This window comes from Amphiprion ocellaris, chromosome 19 (assembly GCF_022539595.1).
Source record: "Amphiprion ocellaris isolate individual 3 ecotype Okinawa chromosome 19, ASM2253959v1, whole genome shotgun sequence".
NCBI lineage: Eukaryota > Metazoa > Chordata > Actinopteri > Pomacentridae > Amphiprion > Amphiprion ocellaris.
In genome coordinates, this window is record NC_072784.1 from 783,018 (window position 1) to 799,948 (window position 16,931).

Consider the following 16,931-nt stretch of genomic DNA (forward strand, 5'->3'; position numbering starts at 1 on the left):
CTCCATATTCACCCTTCAGCTTTGCTTTTTTCTTCTTCGTTCTTTATTGTGCAGAAGTCCTCCTTATTGCGGTACGATAGAGAAAGCAAGAGAGAGACTTTTTATTCAAGAGAACAGCAGTGCCAGCAAAGTGGCTGATTGAATGACCAAGTCTAGAGGGCAGGAGAGGGGGAAAGGGAGGACAGGAGGAGAGGAAAACGCTGCTGCAGGGAGAGAGAGTTGGGCTGATCTTCACATGTGATCGCACGTTCTCAGTGACCGGCGAGAGGAGAGAGATAGATGAGAGAGAGGAGGAGGAGGAGGAGGAGGTAGAGATATGAAAGGGAGACGGCTTTCACTGCAGTAAAAAACCCATTGACCGTACAGAGGGGTCTGTCAGTGAAGTACCTCAGCACAGAAATACTCTGGTAAAGGTACAAACCTGCATTTCAAGCAGACAAAGCATCAGAGTCTCATTATACAGAATGATCTGCTTCACAGTCACTGTGGGTTTAATTTTTAATGAATAGAATTTGCATTTTTACACCAAATCTGCCCCCAATAACCCATAAAAGAAACATAAAGTCAGGACGTTTTGCAAATCTATTAAAACTCAAAAAGTTAAATATGAGAAAACAGTGTGATTTGGACCTTGGTTAATGCATTCATCCATGTGTTGAAATATTCCTACACACAGCAGGGAATACATGTTAACCCTTCTGTTGTCTTCACTTATGGGCACCCAAAAAAATATTGTTTCTTTGTCTGAAAACAAATCCAAAAATTCTGCAAAAAATTCCACAAATTTCTGAAAATTTGCAAAACCTTCAGGAAAAAATTCCAATAATTCCTGAAAAGTTTCCCTTAAAAGTTTTATTTAAAAAAAAATCCCCCAAATTCGGCAAGAAATTTTTGTAAATATTTTCAAAAAATGAGTAAAAATCTTCCAAAAAAATCCTAAAAATATCTAAAGTGATTCCATATATATCAGTAAAACTTCTAGTATTTTCTTTAAGAACATTCACATAAAAATCAACCAAAATCCAGTGAAATTCGCTGGATTTTGGTAGACTTTTATGTGAATGTTCTTAAGAAACATTTTTAACATTTCTTTTTTTCCACCAAAAAATGTTCAAAGATTTCCCAAAAATGTTGAAAATGTGGACATCAGAAGTTTCACTGTAATTTATTTTTTTTCCCACATTTTCAAAATTTAAAATGGGTCAGTTTGATCCACAGGACGACATGAGGGTTAATAAATTCATGCTCCTAAATTATTCTGGTCATTATCGTCCCTACTGGTTTTAAATGGTTCGACTTCAGACACTATGATGGTGAAACCTGATCATTGCTGTATTAAAACACTTCAACAAGGTTTGACTCTAAACTTGCAGAAATGTTAAATAAAAGTGTAATTTGTCTCTGAAATGAAGTGACAGATCAGGAATACTTTAATCAAACACATCGAAGCTGAACAGTCCTTCAGTAAATGTCCTCAGTTTCTTTTTGCTCCTGTCAGTAAATGTAAATAAATGTACAAATATATTTATATACTCATCCTTGGATGCTTTAGCCACGTAGGAAACCTGACGCTGCATTTTCAGGTCGTCCACAGAGGTTTAAAAAGGAGCCTGAAAGTCACTGAGCTAAACATGTGGACAGTATTCAAAAATAAAAGCTTTTCACAGACAGACATGGTGTCCATGTTAGAAAAAGACCCGAGTTCAACCCAAATGTCTGCCTCTAGATTTATGACAAGCATGTACACCGACCAAAATCAAAATCGATTTTTTGTGACTGTTCTTAAGAAACATTTTTAACATTTCTTTTTGTCCACCAAAAAATGTTCAAAGATTTCCCAAAAATGTTGAAAATGTGGACATCAGAAGTTTCACTGTGAAAATATATTGTTTTTTCAAACTTTAAAACGGGTCAATTTGACCCGCAGGACGACATGAAGGTTAAAAGAATGAGTCATGAAACAAAGATTGTACTGAGCCTGTTCTAACATTCTCAACAAATTTGATGCCATAGAAATGAAAATACTTTTGCATTTTAGTCAAAGTAGTACCAGGTGCTCTCTTCTCATACTGTGCCTTTACTCTGCAAACATGATAGCAGGATTTTAACAACAGATATAGGCTGTATGGGGACTTTCAGGGTGAATTTAATATATAGAATGATAACGTTTCCTTTTATAAAGGACAAACTGACATGTTCTTCAAGAAAATATTAGAAGTTTTACTGATATATATGGATTCACTTTAGATCACTTTGGATTTTATTGGAAGATTTTTACTCATTTTTAAACATATTTACAAGAATTTTCTTGCCAAATTTGGGGGGATTTTTTTTTTTTAAATAAAAATTTTAAGGGAAACTTTTAAGGAATTATTGGAATTTTCTTCCTGAAGGTTTTGGAAATTTTCAGAAATTTGGGGAATTTTTTGCTGAATTTTTTGATTTTTTTCAGACAAGGAAACTATATTTTTTGGTGCCTGTAAATGAAGACAACAGGAGGGTTAACCAGACCTCTGACCCGGACCAGGATCAGGTCTGAGAGCCTGTGGGTGGTTCAGGGTTCTCCTCCGACTGAAGCCGTGTTACTGTAGGTTATGTGAGTTCCGGTGACTTTTGGACGGTTTGGACTGTAGTGAAGCTCGGTGCTGCAGACTGTTCTCAGCAGAACAACACAGCACATTAGCTCTGCACTGGAGAGAGAGAGAGGACAAGCAGTGGAGATGATAAGGAGAGGTGGGGAGAGGAATGGAGAGAATACTCTGTGTGAGAGGGAGAAAGGGAGAGAAAATGGGAGAGCACTAATGATCTGATGGTCTGCAGTCTTTTCTCCCCTTTTTGTGGAGCTCAGCAAATGCTGGTTCTGCTGCTGGCCTCCCTCTCCTGCTCACTGGTGGAGGGACTATCTTGGAAAGGAGAGCAGAGAGAGAGGGAGAATGGGCGGTGGGCGTGAAACACTCTATCATATCCCTCCTGCTCTGCTCTAATTGAGCCAAGTGTTTTAGTAGATTGAAAGACAGCGAGGAGGAAGGGAGTGATGCAGTGGAGAGGACGGATGAGAGCTTTAGTAGAAGGAAAACCCTGAACCAAACCTTAATTATGCCGTTTCCTTGTTTACTTAACTACATTTATGTCTTTTATGACCTCAACCATTGAAAAAAACCTGCTGACCTGAGCTGTAGGTGCATCAATAAGTGAGCCATTTGACAGAATAAACAGCTTTAATGTTAATATTTCAGGTATGGCGTGCTTATAGAGTCCTGCTGCTCGTTTCCCAAAAGCGTCTTAAGGCTGACATGATCATAAAATCCATCTTACAAACCCACTTAAGCCTAAAAGCACTGAGATTTAAGACACTCAGAAATTACCGCAGATTAGCAGCGTCTCAGGATGGATGCTTAAGTAACATAAAAATACACAGAAATAGCTTCTTTTTTGAATGAGTGCCTAAAATCCCTGCATATTGGCCCTACCTTCCTACAGGCCACTGATAAAAACTCACCGACTCTGACTGTACAAGTTGCTGTTGAACTTCAAACACTCATTTTAATTGGTGCTAACATGAAATCCCCTGATGCTAGAAGTTAAAAACAAAAAAACAGCCAGCAGTGAAAGAATCAAAAGGAAAAAATTATCAAAGGAAGGAAATGTGACCAAAAGCAGCTGCACTCAGACGGTGAGAGGTGGAGATCCACGACCTCCACCGGCTGCAGAGAAGAGCCCTCCCTCAGGGAAAGTTCACTTCTTTCTTTTCTGGAGGAACAAAGCGTCCAAAAGCTGCAGAATTTTCCGGTGAAAAATGGTCCGACCTAGCTGACATGTCCAGCTGACTTAATGATCCGAGTCCAGGTCTTCAGGTTTGCATAGATCAGAAGACTGGAGTTCACCGTCTGGATGAGGAGGACTGTGGTGCTTCTTATCAGTGGAAGATTAATGTGTCAGACTGTTATCAGAGATCATCTCAGGGAATACAGATACAGTTTGGTGAGGATCTTACCGAGAATCAGGCAACGTCTGGTCCAGATCAGAACTCATACAGCAGAGACAAAGCTGAGAGGAATCTGAATAGTTTCAGCTGGTTTGGCTCAGAGGGAGACGCTGGCAGAGAAAGCTCTGGCTAAAATTTAAATATACAGGTGTCCAGGTGTTTACAGAGGACTGGCTGATGCAGTATTGAAAAATCTTCTCATCAATCTGCCTCTGTGAGCAGATTTTCAGTGCTGGTGTGCCTGAAGAACAAACTTACCTCAGGGTTGAAGATAGTTTGCACCTGTTCCTCCTCTACAACACATCAACCCACTAAACAGAACTAATGGCATCCTCAATAGGTCCCCATATTAACTGACAACATATCTAGTTTTCTGTGGCCTCTATACAACAGCACATAGATTTTGATTGGCCATGAACGCAGCATTTGTCTGCCAGGAAAGGAGGCATCATAGAGGGATCTCTGTTGCTAAAATGGTGTTTTTTGTTGACTCCTCCATTAAACTAAGATGCCTTCAGAATCATCTGGCAGACAGCCAGCAGATGTTATGCATGAACTGTGCTCACTGTTGCCTGGGAAAACACATCTAAAAAGTTTACATAAAGGATCTAAGTGATCATTGTTGAGAAATGCATCAAGTTTGGACAATACCAGCCCATTAAATGGAACATTAGAAGCTCACATCACTCCTATGCATGTGGACCTTATGGGTAAAGTCTCTGGTGGACTTTTAGATGCACTGGACACAATGTGGGTGCATTTGAACCCAAACAGGGATCTTTTTCTAAACTTAACCAATCACTGAGTGTTAAATGGCAAATGAAAGCAAATGTCAAAACAAGACTTAAGAAATATAACTGTAGTTATAGTCCAACTACACCTCCTCGACCCCTCAAGCCTCCAAATGTAGATTGTTGTTCCCCTTTCAGTGCTTTCTGAGCCCTATAGGAGGTGAGGGAGGTTCCTGCTGACCCAGATGTATGGGAATGACCTGCACTGATGATGCCTATTGGATGGTAGAACAACATCTGGATCCGGCTTGAAGTGGGGCTTTAGACTGTAAGATAATTTTAGTGAGGGCTGCACAGTGGTGTAGTGGTTAGCACTTTCACCTTGCAGCTAGAAGGTCCCTGGTTCGCGTCCCGGCTTTCCCGGGATCTTTCTGCATGGAGTTTGCATGTTCTCCCTGTGCATGCGTGGGTTCTCTCCGGGTACTCCGGCTTCCTCCCACAGTCCAAAAATATGCTGAGGTTCATTGATTATTCTAAATTGCCCGTAGGTGTGAATGTGTGAGTGCTTGTTTGTCTATATATGTAGCCCTGTGACAGACTGGTGACCTGTCCAGGGTGTCCCCTGCCTTCACCTGAGTCAGCTGGGATAGACTCCAGCCCCCCCCATGACCCTAGTGAGGATTAAGCGGTGTATAGATAATGGATGGATGGATGGATGGATAATTTTAGTGGTCAGAGATGGAACTGCAGGTCACATGACCCCCAGAAGACCAAAGAGAACCTCATGAAAGTGAACAAATGCTGTATATAAGAGAGACTAATGTGAGTTCTCTGTCTAACAAAAAATAAAGAGAAAAATTCCACATTTTGCCAACTTGATTTGGGATCTCCATCCGACTCATGACTGGCTGATGTCAGTTTGTCTACGTAAAGCTGTGGGTAGCTTTCAGCTGGTGTATGTTTATGCAGGAGATGTTGTAGCAAACAGGACATCTAGTTCGTGAAAGTATTTTTTCTTTTCGTAACAGTTTTTAATGACCACATGGACAGATGTGTGTTTATTCTGACTGGTTCTGGTCTTTAATTCTGGTTGATTTTGGCGGAACTGGAGCAAAGTGTTTATTAAAGCCTCACATCCATTAGTTGTTGTTCCTCAGCTGGACATGGAGATCTGTTAAGTCTGGTATCAACTGCTCCCACTCTTTGCAGCGAAACCTTTCCTCTCCAGTCACCAGCAGAGCAGTGAGCACAGGAACTCCACCAGTTTCCTGAAATACTTCATCTTTCAGCACAGTCCTGTTGTCTTTCTGCCTTCAGCCCAGATTCAAGTCTTCCATTTTATTTAGCTGCTCATCTGTGGGCTCCAGTTCAGATTTTTTCAGCCAAAAATCAGACTGGAATGACTCACAGATCCATGGATTCATCTGGTGAGTTTCCAGAGTCAGACTCATGCATGTAAACAGACTGGTGTGTCAGGATGAGGAAACATTGGGTCAGCTGGAGGGAGATCCTCTAACCTGGTCAGCAAAATGGCTGCAGCCCTGATGTAGCCGCTTTGTGTGACTCATTTCCTTTAATCTCTACACTGGAGGCAGAAAGTGCAAAGTAAGCATGACTGAATGACTCCAGTGGAACCAGTTGGGCAACGACACATCTCATTACATCTCCCTGTGTACTGCCTGTCCACTATGTTTTTATCATGACAGTGGAGGAACACTTTCTCTCTTTAGTGGAGAAGAACTTGACCTCTGGGATCTACTGGAGCTCTGATGGTAAACCAGACCTCATTATCTCACTGGATGGGAGAGAATCTATGTAGCCAGATTCAACATCTGGTGGAAATCCTGAAGCCAGAGTCTGGGGCAGCATGGTTTACTTCACAGGTCACATGTGTGTTCAGTATCTATACTTGTGGACATGTTTACTGTTATCTCTTTGTTTGAGCTGAAAAAAAATCCACTTTCTTTCTTTGCAGTTCAACCCAAGGATGCAGGGAGTCAAAAAAAGCAGAATATAAGTAAATTTGTTCAGCAGAGTGGCACTTTCTGAGCTTAACATCGTCAAACGATTCAATAATATGAATCCAATCAATCAATCAGACAGGCAGTCATTCAGTGGCAAACCTATTGATTCATAAAATCCGCATCCCACACATTCTCTGTGTCACACTCTCTCCTGCAGACTGCCTCTCCTCCTCGCTCTCATCAGGCAGACTCCTCCTCCCCCTCCTCCTCTCTCCTCCTCTCAGTTGGCTCTGTGGCTCCTTACCGGGACGGTATAACAGAAGCCTACAGAGCGGGGACCGGCGGTGGATGGGGAAGGGCAGTAGCCGCAGCAGCAGCAGCAGTCGGGCGCACCGACCGAAGCATGCTCCAGTGCAGCCATGACTTGCTCGGCGTCAGATAGCGAGAAGATCGTGATCAACTGCGGCGGGATCCGACACGAGACCTACCGGAGCACCCTGAAGACGCTGCCGGGGACGCGCTTGTCTTGGCTGACCGAGCCCGACGCCTACAGCAACTTCGACTACGACCCCAAGTCCGACGAGTTCTTCTTCGACCGCCACCCCGCCACCTTCGCCTTCATCCTCAACTACTACCGCACCGGGAAGCTCCACTGTCCCAACGATGTCTGCGGGCCGCTCTTCGAGGAGGAGCTCGCCTTCTGGGGCATCGATGAGACGGACGTGGAGGCGTGCTGTTGGATGAACTACCGGCAGCACCGCGACGCCGAGGAAGCCCTGGACAGCTTTGAGACCCCCGAGCCGGACGCACCCGAGGATGACCCGGCACTCACCGGCGGGGCGGACGGAGATCTGAAGCGGCTGTGCATGCAGGAGGATGGCCGCAGGGCGACGTGGTGGGAGGTGTGGCAGCCCTGGATGTGGGCACTGTTCGAGGACCCCTACTCCTCCAAATACGCCAGGGTGAGTGTCCGCACAAGTTAACCCTACAGTCTGTACCCTGCTTTCTTTCTGTCCATCTCTCTTTTACGCGCACTGCAACTCATCCATGTTTGGCACGGCTTTGGACACTGCGCATTGTTGCGCGTAAAGTTACTCCATAAACTGTTGGAGGGAGAGAGGGATGCTGAGGTCACTGCGCTGCGAGATGTTACAAAAAGTAGATAGATAGATAGAGAGATAGATGGATGGATAGATAATGCGCCTCGTTCCTTCCTCATTTCCATGCGTTTCTTTTTTTTATCCCTCTGCTGTTACCTTTAATCTCCCACTGATGCTGTGAGGATTCTGCTGCTGCTGCGTCTTTGCGCATAATTTCATTCCTACCGTTCTCTCTCTCCTTCTCTTCTTGCTTCTCTCTCTCCAGTGCGCGAAATTATTCCTCCAGCAGAGCACTGAGCAGTTTTAGGGTAATTTAATTACCCTAATTCAGGTTCCAGTTCTCTCCAGTATCAGTCTATATTTTTTGCAAATGGATCCACAGTCAATTAATTAACTTGAAGTCAGTGGTTCTGCATCAATTCATCTGGTTTCATTCTTACCTAACGGAGCTGGGATGAAACCCAGAGAGCAGCAGCAGAATCTCCCTTCATGCAGTCTGTAGCTGCAGGGTCTGTGTGCTGGCATGTGATGGCTTCTGTACCTGCAGAGACTGTGTTTGTAATGATGTATGAAACACTGCTCCTCCTGCAGTGTCCATCAGAACTGGTTTGTAATAGTTTTTTGCTTTAGTGTTCTGGTGAATGTACAGTTGTACATCAGACTGTAGCAGAAACATCGGTGAACCCAGATGTCATTCTGTAATGTGGAGTCTGATGAGCTGTGGGTTTGGATGTGCCATGAAACGCTCTGCAGTGATCTACTGCACAGAATTATTTAGAGGAATTCCTTCAAGGCGCTGGTGAAGCTGGAGGTGCAGGTGTTGCCTTCGTACCACCCAGATGCTCCGAGAATCTCATTCTTTCTTTTATACTCTTTTCCTTCAGCACAAATGTTGAGTTCTTAGAGATTGGAAAGTGAAGATGAGAAGCTCAGTTCACGGTCATGTAGCAGGAGTTTGTGTCTCCTGGCAACTGTTTGAAGGGTTTGTCCGCCCTGGCTCCTCCTCGCGTTGGTGTGTGGAGGCTTGGCAGCATCAGGGGGTCAGGAGGGGTTAGAAAGATCGACACATTCACCACCAATGTCTCATCTGCCACTTCTGGAATTGTGTGGATAGTTTCCGAATCATACAAAGTGGAGGACTCATCTTCAGGAGACTCGTCTTGGAGGTCCTGAGATCTCCAACGTGGATGTTCTGGCAGAGTTAGAGTCTGGACCTGATACAGCTGAGTCCATGAGGATCCAACAGAGGACCAGACATGTCAGGAGATAGTCTGAAGCTAATGCTGGCTAGAGTTGGACTCCTTCGTTTAGCTGATGATATTCACTGATCACTTATTTTTTAATTTTAACTACCCTGCAACATTTTGGTGTCAGTTTCCCTGGCCCAGTCCTCAGGCTCCCTCAGGGAAGATCAGACCAGCCAGAGTACGGCTTTTATACTCGCTGCAGAAACTCCTACCACAGTTTTTAGGCGTCAGTGAACAAAATGTCATTTCGAGTATTCTGTCATATTTATGGAGGCCGTGCAGTTTCAGCTTTTACTTCTGAGCAGCTAACAGTTCCACAAGAGTATCTGGGATTGTGTGTTCACTACAAACAAACTGTAACATTTAGGGCCTCTGAAGAATTACTTTTGAAATCTGTAACTGAGATGTTTTTCTCTCCATGCATGCAAACATTTTAAAGATACTATACTAGAACTAATTAGCAGCCTCATCTTGAAGGAAACGTTTGTTCGACTGGTTTCTGTTTTCTTTTAGCATAAATGATAAGTTGAAAATATGTTAACACTGATTTTTTACATCAGCCTTGCAGTGCTGGATCCACTTTAACCCTCCTGTTGTCCATTTACGGGCACCGAAAAATATTGTTTCCTTGTCTGAAAAAAATCCAAAAAATTCAGCAAAAAAAATTCCCAAATTTCTGAAAATTTGCAAAACCTTTAGGAAGAAAATTCCAATAATTCCTTAAAAATTTCCCTTAAAAGTTTTATTTTAAAAAAATTCCCCAAATTTGGGAAGAAAACTCTTGTAAATATTTTCAAAAAAATAGTAAAAATCTTCCAAAAAATCCTAAAAATATCTAAAATGATTCCATATATATCAGTAAAACTTCTAATATTTTCTTGAAGAACATTCACAAAAAAATCCACCAAAATCCGGCAAAATTTGCTGGCTTTTGGTTGATTTTTATGTGAATGTTCTTAAAGAAACATTTTTAACATTCTTTTTTTCCACCAAAAAATGTTCAAAGATTTCCCAGAAATGTTGAAAATGTGGACATCAGAAGTTTCACTGTGAAAATATATTTTTCCCCTCATTTTCAAACCTTAAAATGGGTCAATTTGACCTGCAGGTCGACACGAGGGTTAAGAGACTGCAGTGTTATTCAGCCGTTCTGTGGTTGTGTTCAGACATGGGTCACGGTTAACCCGTTCGACTCTGGAGGTCTCTACTCCATTTAGAGTGTTATAAGCGAAACACCTCCACTTAAAGTAAGCATAGACGATATAGAAGTGGATGTAGCGTTGCTGTGCTTCATTTCTTTTGCATTAGATTTGATAGTTGCAGTTTCTAGACAAAATTCTACCAAGTGTTTTTTTATCTGTTAAGCCCAAGTTATTAATTTGGGCTTTACAGTTGTGGAGCTGTTACTTAGTCAACAGATGAGTCTGTTTGTGGCCTCTGGATGTGATAGATGCATGTGTTTTATATGCCCACCCGACCCCAATCTCCTCCTGCTGGTTGTTGAGCTGAATCCAGTGCAATTCATAAATGCAGTGCTTTATTCGTTTTAAAAAGTTGTGCCATCATTGAAACCGGTTAGAAGTTTTTCATAATAATTCTCACTGAGTTTCTGTGCAGCTGGTTTGGATCTCTTATTGTCTCTTTTGCTTTACAGCACACGGGACAAGAGCTACAAAGTGGTCTCATTTCTTCTAGACGACATCAGTGTTTAAATATACTCCTGTTGGTGGTTTAGCCGCTTCATTTCTGTTTGTACCAGACTGGGTTTGAGCTCATGATTGTGTGTTGATGGTATATTAATACCCTGAACAACACTTTGTTGCTCAAAGAAATAATACAGTCAGTTCTTGGCAATCAAAAGGAAGGAAATGAAGAATTTCAAGGGTTCTCAGAGTTCAGTTTGCTGCTGATGTTTCCAGTCAGTGATGCAGTCTCCCTCTGCCTCACCACCTTTCTGCTGTACTCATGTTTTCTGTAATTATCCTTTTTGTATTTTCCCCTCCTCTCCGTTTCTCTCGTCTCTACCTATGAACTCATTTTCCCCTCATCATTCTCATCCCTCTCCTCGTCCTGAGCTTTCAGTCCTCCTCCTTTCACCCGTGTCTCCCGCTGCTTCCCTCTGCTTAATTGTCTCTAAAATTCCATGGTCATTTGCAGGGACAGAGACCAGAGCTAACCCAGATCATTGTGTGTTGAGGAGTGTTTTCTGTGGACTCTGCTATAAGACCAGAGACAGCATATTGACTCAGAGACTTAGGATGGAGACACACACACGAACACACACATACAACCAGGTGTGTGCACAGTGAGTCAATACACACTACTAACCACCGCACATGTGAAACTATAGATCCAAGACAGACACACGGGCTTTTGTTAACAGATAGAAGCACCATTCATTCCTAGCTGTCATGGTAAGAGGTAAAGTTGTGTTTATAATACATTTAAGAAAGTGCAAATTCCACATATTACAGTCTATTGGTCAGCAAAGTAATTAACCCTCCTGTTGTCCTCATTTACAGGTACCAAAAAATATTGTTTCCTTGTCTGATAAAAAATCCAAAAATTCAACAAAAAAATGTCCCAAATTTCTGAAAATTTGCAAAACCTTCAGGAAGAAAATTCCAATAATTCCTTAAAAGTTTCCCTTAAAAGTTTTATCTTAGAAAATCCCCCAAATTTGGCAAGAAAATTCTTGTAAATATTTTCAAAAAATGAGTAAAAATCTTCCAAAAAATCCTAAAAATATCTAAAGTGATTACATATATATCAGTAAAACTACTAATATTTTCTTTAACAAAATTCACAAAAAAAAATCAACCAAAATCCAGCGAAATTTCGCTGGATTTTGGTTGATTTTTTTAAACACATTTACTTCTTGTGTACGGGTAGAGTCAGAAATGTGCTGGTAGTTTCCAGGAGATCCCTGAGGGAATGTGTGGTTCCTCAGAGAAGCTCTAGTTTAAAACAAGAGAAGAAGAAGAGAAACAGAAGATCTCTAGTATAAGTTTGGATGAAGCAGCTACAGCTTCTTACACCAGATGTCCAGCAGCTTTTTCATACAAAAGTCTGAAATGTAAATGGCAGCCAAACAAGCGATCGAAGAACCCGGAGTGCAGTGATGGTAAAAAAAAATAAATAAATAAATAAATGGATGTCATGGTTGGGGAGGGGGAGGCTGGGGCAGCATCGGTATGACAGCTGAGGTGACTTTGAAAGTATTGCAGTCAATAGTTTTGGTGCCAACAAGGTGACATAAAGACGGGGCTGGAGGGTGGAGGTGGATGGTCACCGCGGCAACAGCAGCAGCCTCAGCTAGGCTCAGGTCAGGTGGATGCTTCGGTTTGTAGCTGATTAGCTCGCTGGGCACCGATGAGGACGAATCTTGTCTGAAACAGAATCGGTATGAGAATCAGACTCATGCATCTGTAGGTTAAACCTCCTCTGAAAGGTTTCAGGCTTTTCTCTGCTATTCCAGCCTGAACACTCCTCCCCCTCCTCCTCTCCTCTCATCACCGCTGACAGCTCTGGTGCTTTATTACCACGATTCCAGAGCTGAGTGCTGGATTGCTTATTATCGCTATTCAGTCCCCCCTCCTCTTCTCCTTCTCCTCCATGTGCTCTCCTCCTCCTCCTCCTCTCCCACCCCCCAGCTCTCTGCTTGTGCTATAGCGTAATACTGCAGTCCCCGTAGTAGCTGACTGCGCTGTAGTATGCTGCAGAGGAGGGGAGAGAGGGGAGAGAGGGGAGAGAGGGGAGGCAGGACAGGACAGGACAGGACGGGAGGTGTTTCTGGTGATGGAGGGGCTTTGAACTCACAGTAAGAAGCACTAGAAGGAGATAAAGAAGGAAAGGATGGAGGGTCACTTTCTGCAGCACCTCATTTTTGCTCCTGTTGCCCCTCTTCTTCTTCTTCTTCTTTCTTTTTCCCCCTCATTTTCTTTCCTGCTGAGCTCGGCAGCTGGGATGCTCGTATCCGTGGATCGATTCGGTCTCAGCTCGCCTCATTCAGGCAGACGTCTCAGCTGAATGGTGCTCCTCTGTAAGCAGAACCTTCCCACACTCATCCCTCCTCTCCTCACGGAGTCCCTCGTTCCTTCCTCCACGCAGCAGGGTGTGATGGCAAATCCCAGTCCCTCAAGACGAGAAACAAACACACACTGACTGTATGGCCACACACAAAGTCCACGCTGGCTCTGTGGTGTCATTTTGACCTCATTACAGCAGCCCGATCGCACATGTGTTATTTGGGTTCATGAGTGTTCTATTCTGCTGTGATGTGGTGCCAGAGAGGAATAATTGAGGTCCTGCAGTTAATATAAGAGTCTGTAACAGCTGCTTTACCAGCAGAATAGCAGGAAATGCACTAATGTGAGTCTGTTTAGCAGCTAGGTACAGGAGAATTGACTACTGAAGGCTTCTAATGTCACATAAAAATTCTACAAAGCAAGATATTGAGTTTGGGCAGCACTGGTGGACATATTTTTATTCTTATTTTTTTTTAACCCTCCTGTGGTCCTCATTTATGGGCACCAAAAAATATTGTTTCCTTGTCTGAAAAAAAATCCAAAAAATCAGCAAGAAAATCCCCAAATTTCTGAATATTTGCAAAACCTTCAGGAAGAAAATTCCAATAATTCCTTGAAAGTTTCCCTGAAAAGTTTTATTTAAAAAAAATAAAAAATAAAAAAATCCCCCAAATTTGGCCAGAAAATTCTTGTAAATATTTTCAAAAAACTAGTAAAAATCTTTAAAAAAAAAAAAAAAAAAAAACCTAAAAATATCTAAAATGATTCCATATATATCAGTAAAACTTCTAATATTTTCTTTAAGAACATTCACATAAAAATCAACCAAAATCCAGCGAAATTCGTTGGATTTTGGTTGACTTTTTGTGGAAACTTTTTTTAACATTTCTTTTTTTCCCACCAAAAAATGTTCAAAGATTTCCCAAAAATGTTGAAAATGTGGACATCAGAATTTCACTGTGAAAATATATTTTTTCCACATATTCAAACTTTAAAACAGGTCAATTTTGAATCGCAGGACGACATGAGAGTTAATTTTTGAAGCGAAAACAAGTGAACACAACCCCATCAGCAAACAGAAATACAAATGAGCCTTTCTCTTATTGTTAATAGAATTACTTGTAATTTAATTAACTTAAAAACAACAATAAATAACAAATAAGAGTAAATTTGTCATGTGTTTGCCCCTTCGTTCTACTTGTAAAATGTCAAAAAATTATTAACCATGTGGCTTTAATTGACTGGTTTGGATTGTATGGATTTTCATTAGGAATTGTGAGCTTGATTTGGCGATAAATGGTTGAAATAGTTCGCTTAAAGTAAAGTATAGAGAGGGGAAATAATAATGACAATTTCTGAAACAGCTAAAAGTATTTTCCTAAATTACTAATAGAAAAAATTATAAGCAGACGAAATAGTTTGCTTAAAATAAGTGATAAAAAGGTGAAAATATTCAGAATAAACTGACATATGTCACTTTCAGTAAGTGATAAATTGCAAAAGATACAAACAGTTAAAATAGTATTAGAAAAATCTGCAACACATGGGTGAAATAGTTAAAAGTAATTTATCAATAGCTGAAATAGCTAAAAGTAAGAAATAAAATGAAGGAAATAATTAGTTAAAATTAAAAATGAAAGTACTTAGCGAACGGAAATTTGATAAATGGTTGAATTAGTTTAAAGTGTGGAGAGGGGAAATAGTAATGAAAATCCTGTAACATAGTTCTGAAATAGCTGAAAGTAAATAACTGCGATAGAAAAAATATAGAAAAAGGTAAAATAGTTTAATTAAAATTAGTGACAAAAGGCTTTTTTCAGACTAAATTCACGTATTTCGCTTCATGTTAGTGATAAATTGTTCACAAATTATCCAAACAGATAAAATAGTATTAGAAAAATCTGTGATATGTGGGTGAAATAGTTAGAAGTAATTCATCAATAGTTGAAATAGCTAAAGGTAAGTGATAAAATTGAGGAAATGATTAGCTAAAAATTAAAGCACTAAATGGTTGAAATAGCTTAAAGTAAGTGGTCAGCGGTTGGAATTTAAAACAATATATAAATAAAAATATTCATTAACAGGTGAAATAGTAAATAAAAGTATGTAATTCATGGTTAAAATAGCTAAAAGTTTATTTATATGCAGATAAATATTTAGCAGAATGCAAGTGACAAATGGCTAAAAGTTTTTTTCTTTTTTCTACAAACAGCAGTATTGACAGGCTGAAGACAAATAAAATACACAGGAACATACTTACATATTAAAATTAAATAGTCAAAATGGCTAATTATGATGGTGAAACCTGTTATAGCAGGTGTGCTTCAATGTGTGATTAAAATAATGAAGCTACAAGTGATTAATAACCAGAAAATATCAACTAAAAGCAGTTCTTCAACAGATATAATCCAAAGTCATTAATGAAACTGCTTCTTCCTGCATTCTGCTCTTCTCAATGACAGTGGTACAAAAAGTAGACCACATTAACCCGATCAATTCCTCACCCTCACTCAGTTAGCTGCGTTAAACACCGTCCACTTCAAAATCAATTGGAATTAACACATCTGGAACATGCTGGATGATGAGGAGCTTTGGGAATTCCCATCAAAAACAACCTTCTGGTCCTTCAGTTGAGCTGAATTAAACCTTCCAGCTTTGAACTGAACATCCAGACATGAGATTGATCCTCATCTTATCATCTCATGTCCTACAGAACTGATCAAAATTATTGGCAGATTTGAATTTCAAGGTCATAATTCAGAAAAGCTTGAATGCAAATCAACCATCAAAGCACATCTGTAGAGATTCATGAACCCAAAGACAAGATTAATGTTTGCATAAACGTTCACAGATAAGCTGCAGTCTATATTCTGTGGACAGATGAAGCCAAAGTTGTGGAACGTGGCGCTCACGTTTTCTTATACGTGACCAAATGAAAGCCATATGGACAAGAACAACACCCAACCTGCAGTAAAACATGATGAGGTTCTGTCTCTCTGTGGGGATTTTCTTCTTCTGTCACTTGAGGCATTGAATACATCGAAACTAATAATGAAGATTTCCAAGGCTTTTGAAAGAGAAATGTGTTCCACACTGTCAGAATATCAGGTTAGAGGTGAAAGTAACGAACCAAAGGACACGAATCTGCAAAAAGAGCTCAAAATTTAAGATTTTAAGTGCAAGAAGAACTACAAATAATATTTAGATGCTGTCATTGGTGCCAAATGTTCTTCAGACAAATTTAAAGAAAGGGCACCCATTATGCATCATGTTTTTTCTTCATTTGCTCTGTCATCTTGACACTTATTCTGATGATCCAAAATAGTTTTCTCTGCATTATTCCCCAGATAGTCTGTATTTTAAAGGTGCCAGTAACCGGGTCTGTAAGTCTGCTACCCAGAGAAGCTGCTGTTCCTTTAAGAGTGAAGGTGAGACAGGTGGCCAGTGGGTGGAAACTGGCCCCATTTATTTACCGATTCACCCAAAAAACAATGACTGAGCCAGTTTTATTTCTGGATCGGGTACATCGCTTTCAACCACCGGTATGGAGCTTAATGCCTCTGCAGCAAAACAACCAGAAGATGATTTTCACTCACTAGTTTCACCTCTTTTTTTTTCTTCTGACATTTTTCAGTGTTTTTCCTCCTGTTTTTAAAAACCTTCAGCGCTGCTCTCTCTTCCCCCTCCCTCTCCGGTGGTTTGGTTACGCTATAGGCAATATATCCACCAGGGTCCCCCTTCCCCCTCTGTGCTTTTCAGGATAATGCTGCGACAGTGCTTTCTTTCTCCCTGTGTCGCCCATCACAGCAGAGAGGGAGGGAGAAGGGTGAATGTAAGAGGAGAGAGTGCAGAGAGAGGAAGAGGGACACCGTGCTA

The 16,931-nt window shown here is 41.0% G+C and overlaps 1 protein-coding gene across 8 annotated transcripts in view; it reads left to right on the forward strand.

Moving 5' to 3' along the window:
• Nucleotides 1-6,957: 6,957 nt before the first annotated feature.
• LOC111562453 (potassium voltage-gated channel subfamily C member 1-like) overlaps nucleotides 6,958-16,931 on the forward strand; it is a 90,513-nt gene continuing 80,539 nt past the window's right edge. For 2 of the 8 annotated variants that reach the window (XR_008599859.1, XM_055005470.1), the window contains exon 1: nucleotides 6,960-7,642. Coding sequence is in view for 4 of the 8 variants with exons in the window: in XM_055005470.1 (XP_054861445.1) it covers nucleotides 7,100-7,642 (543 nt within the window). In the remaining 4 variants the exon portion in view is untranslated. Of the gene's footprint in view, nucleotides 7,643-16,931 lie in introns of all 8 variants that reach the window. The other 6 variants (XR_008599860.1, XM_035943850.2, XR_008599861.1 and 3 more) reach the window with 4 other exon arrangements.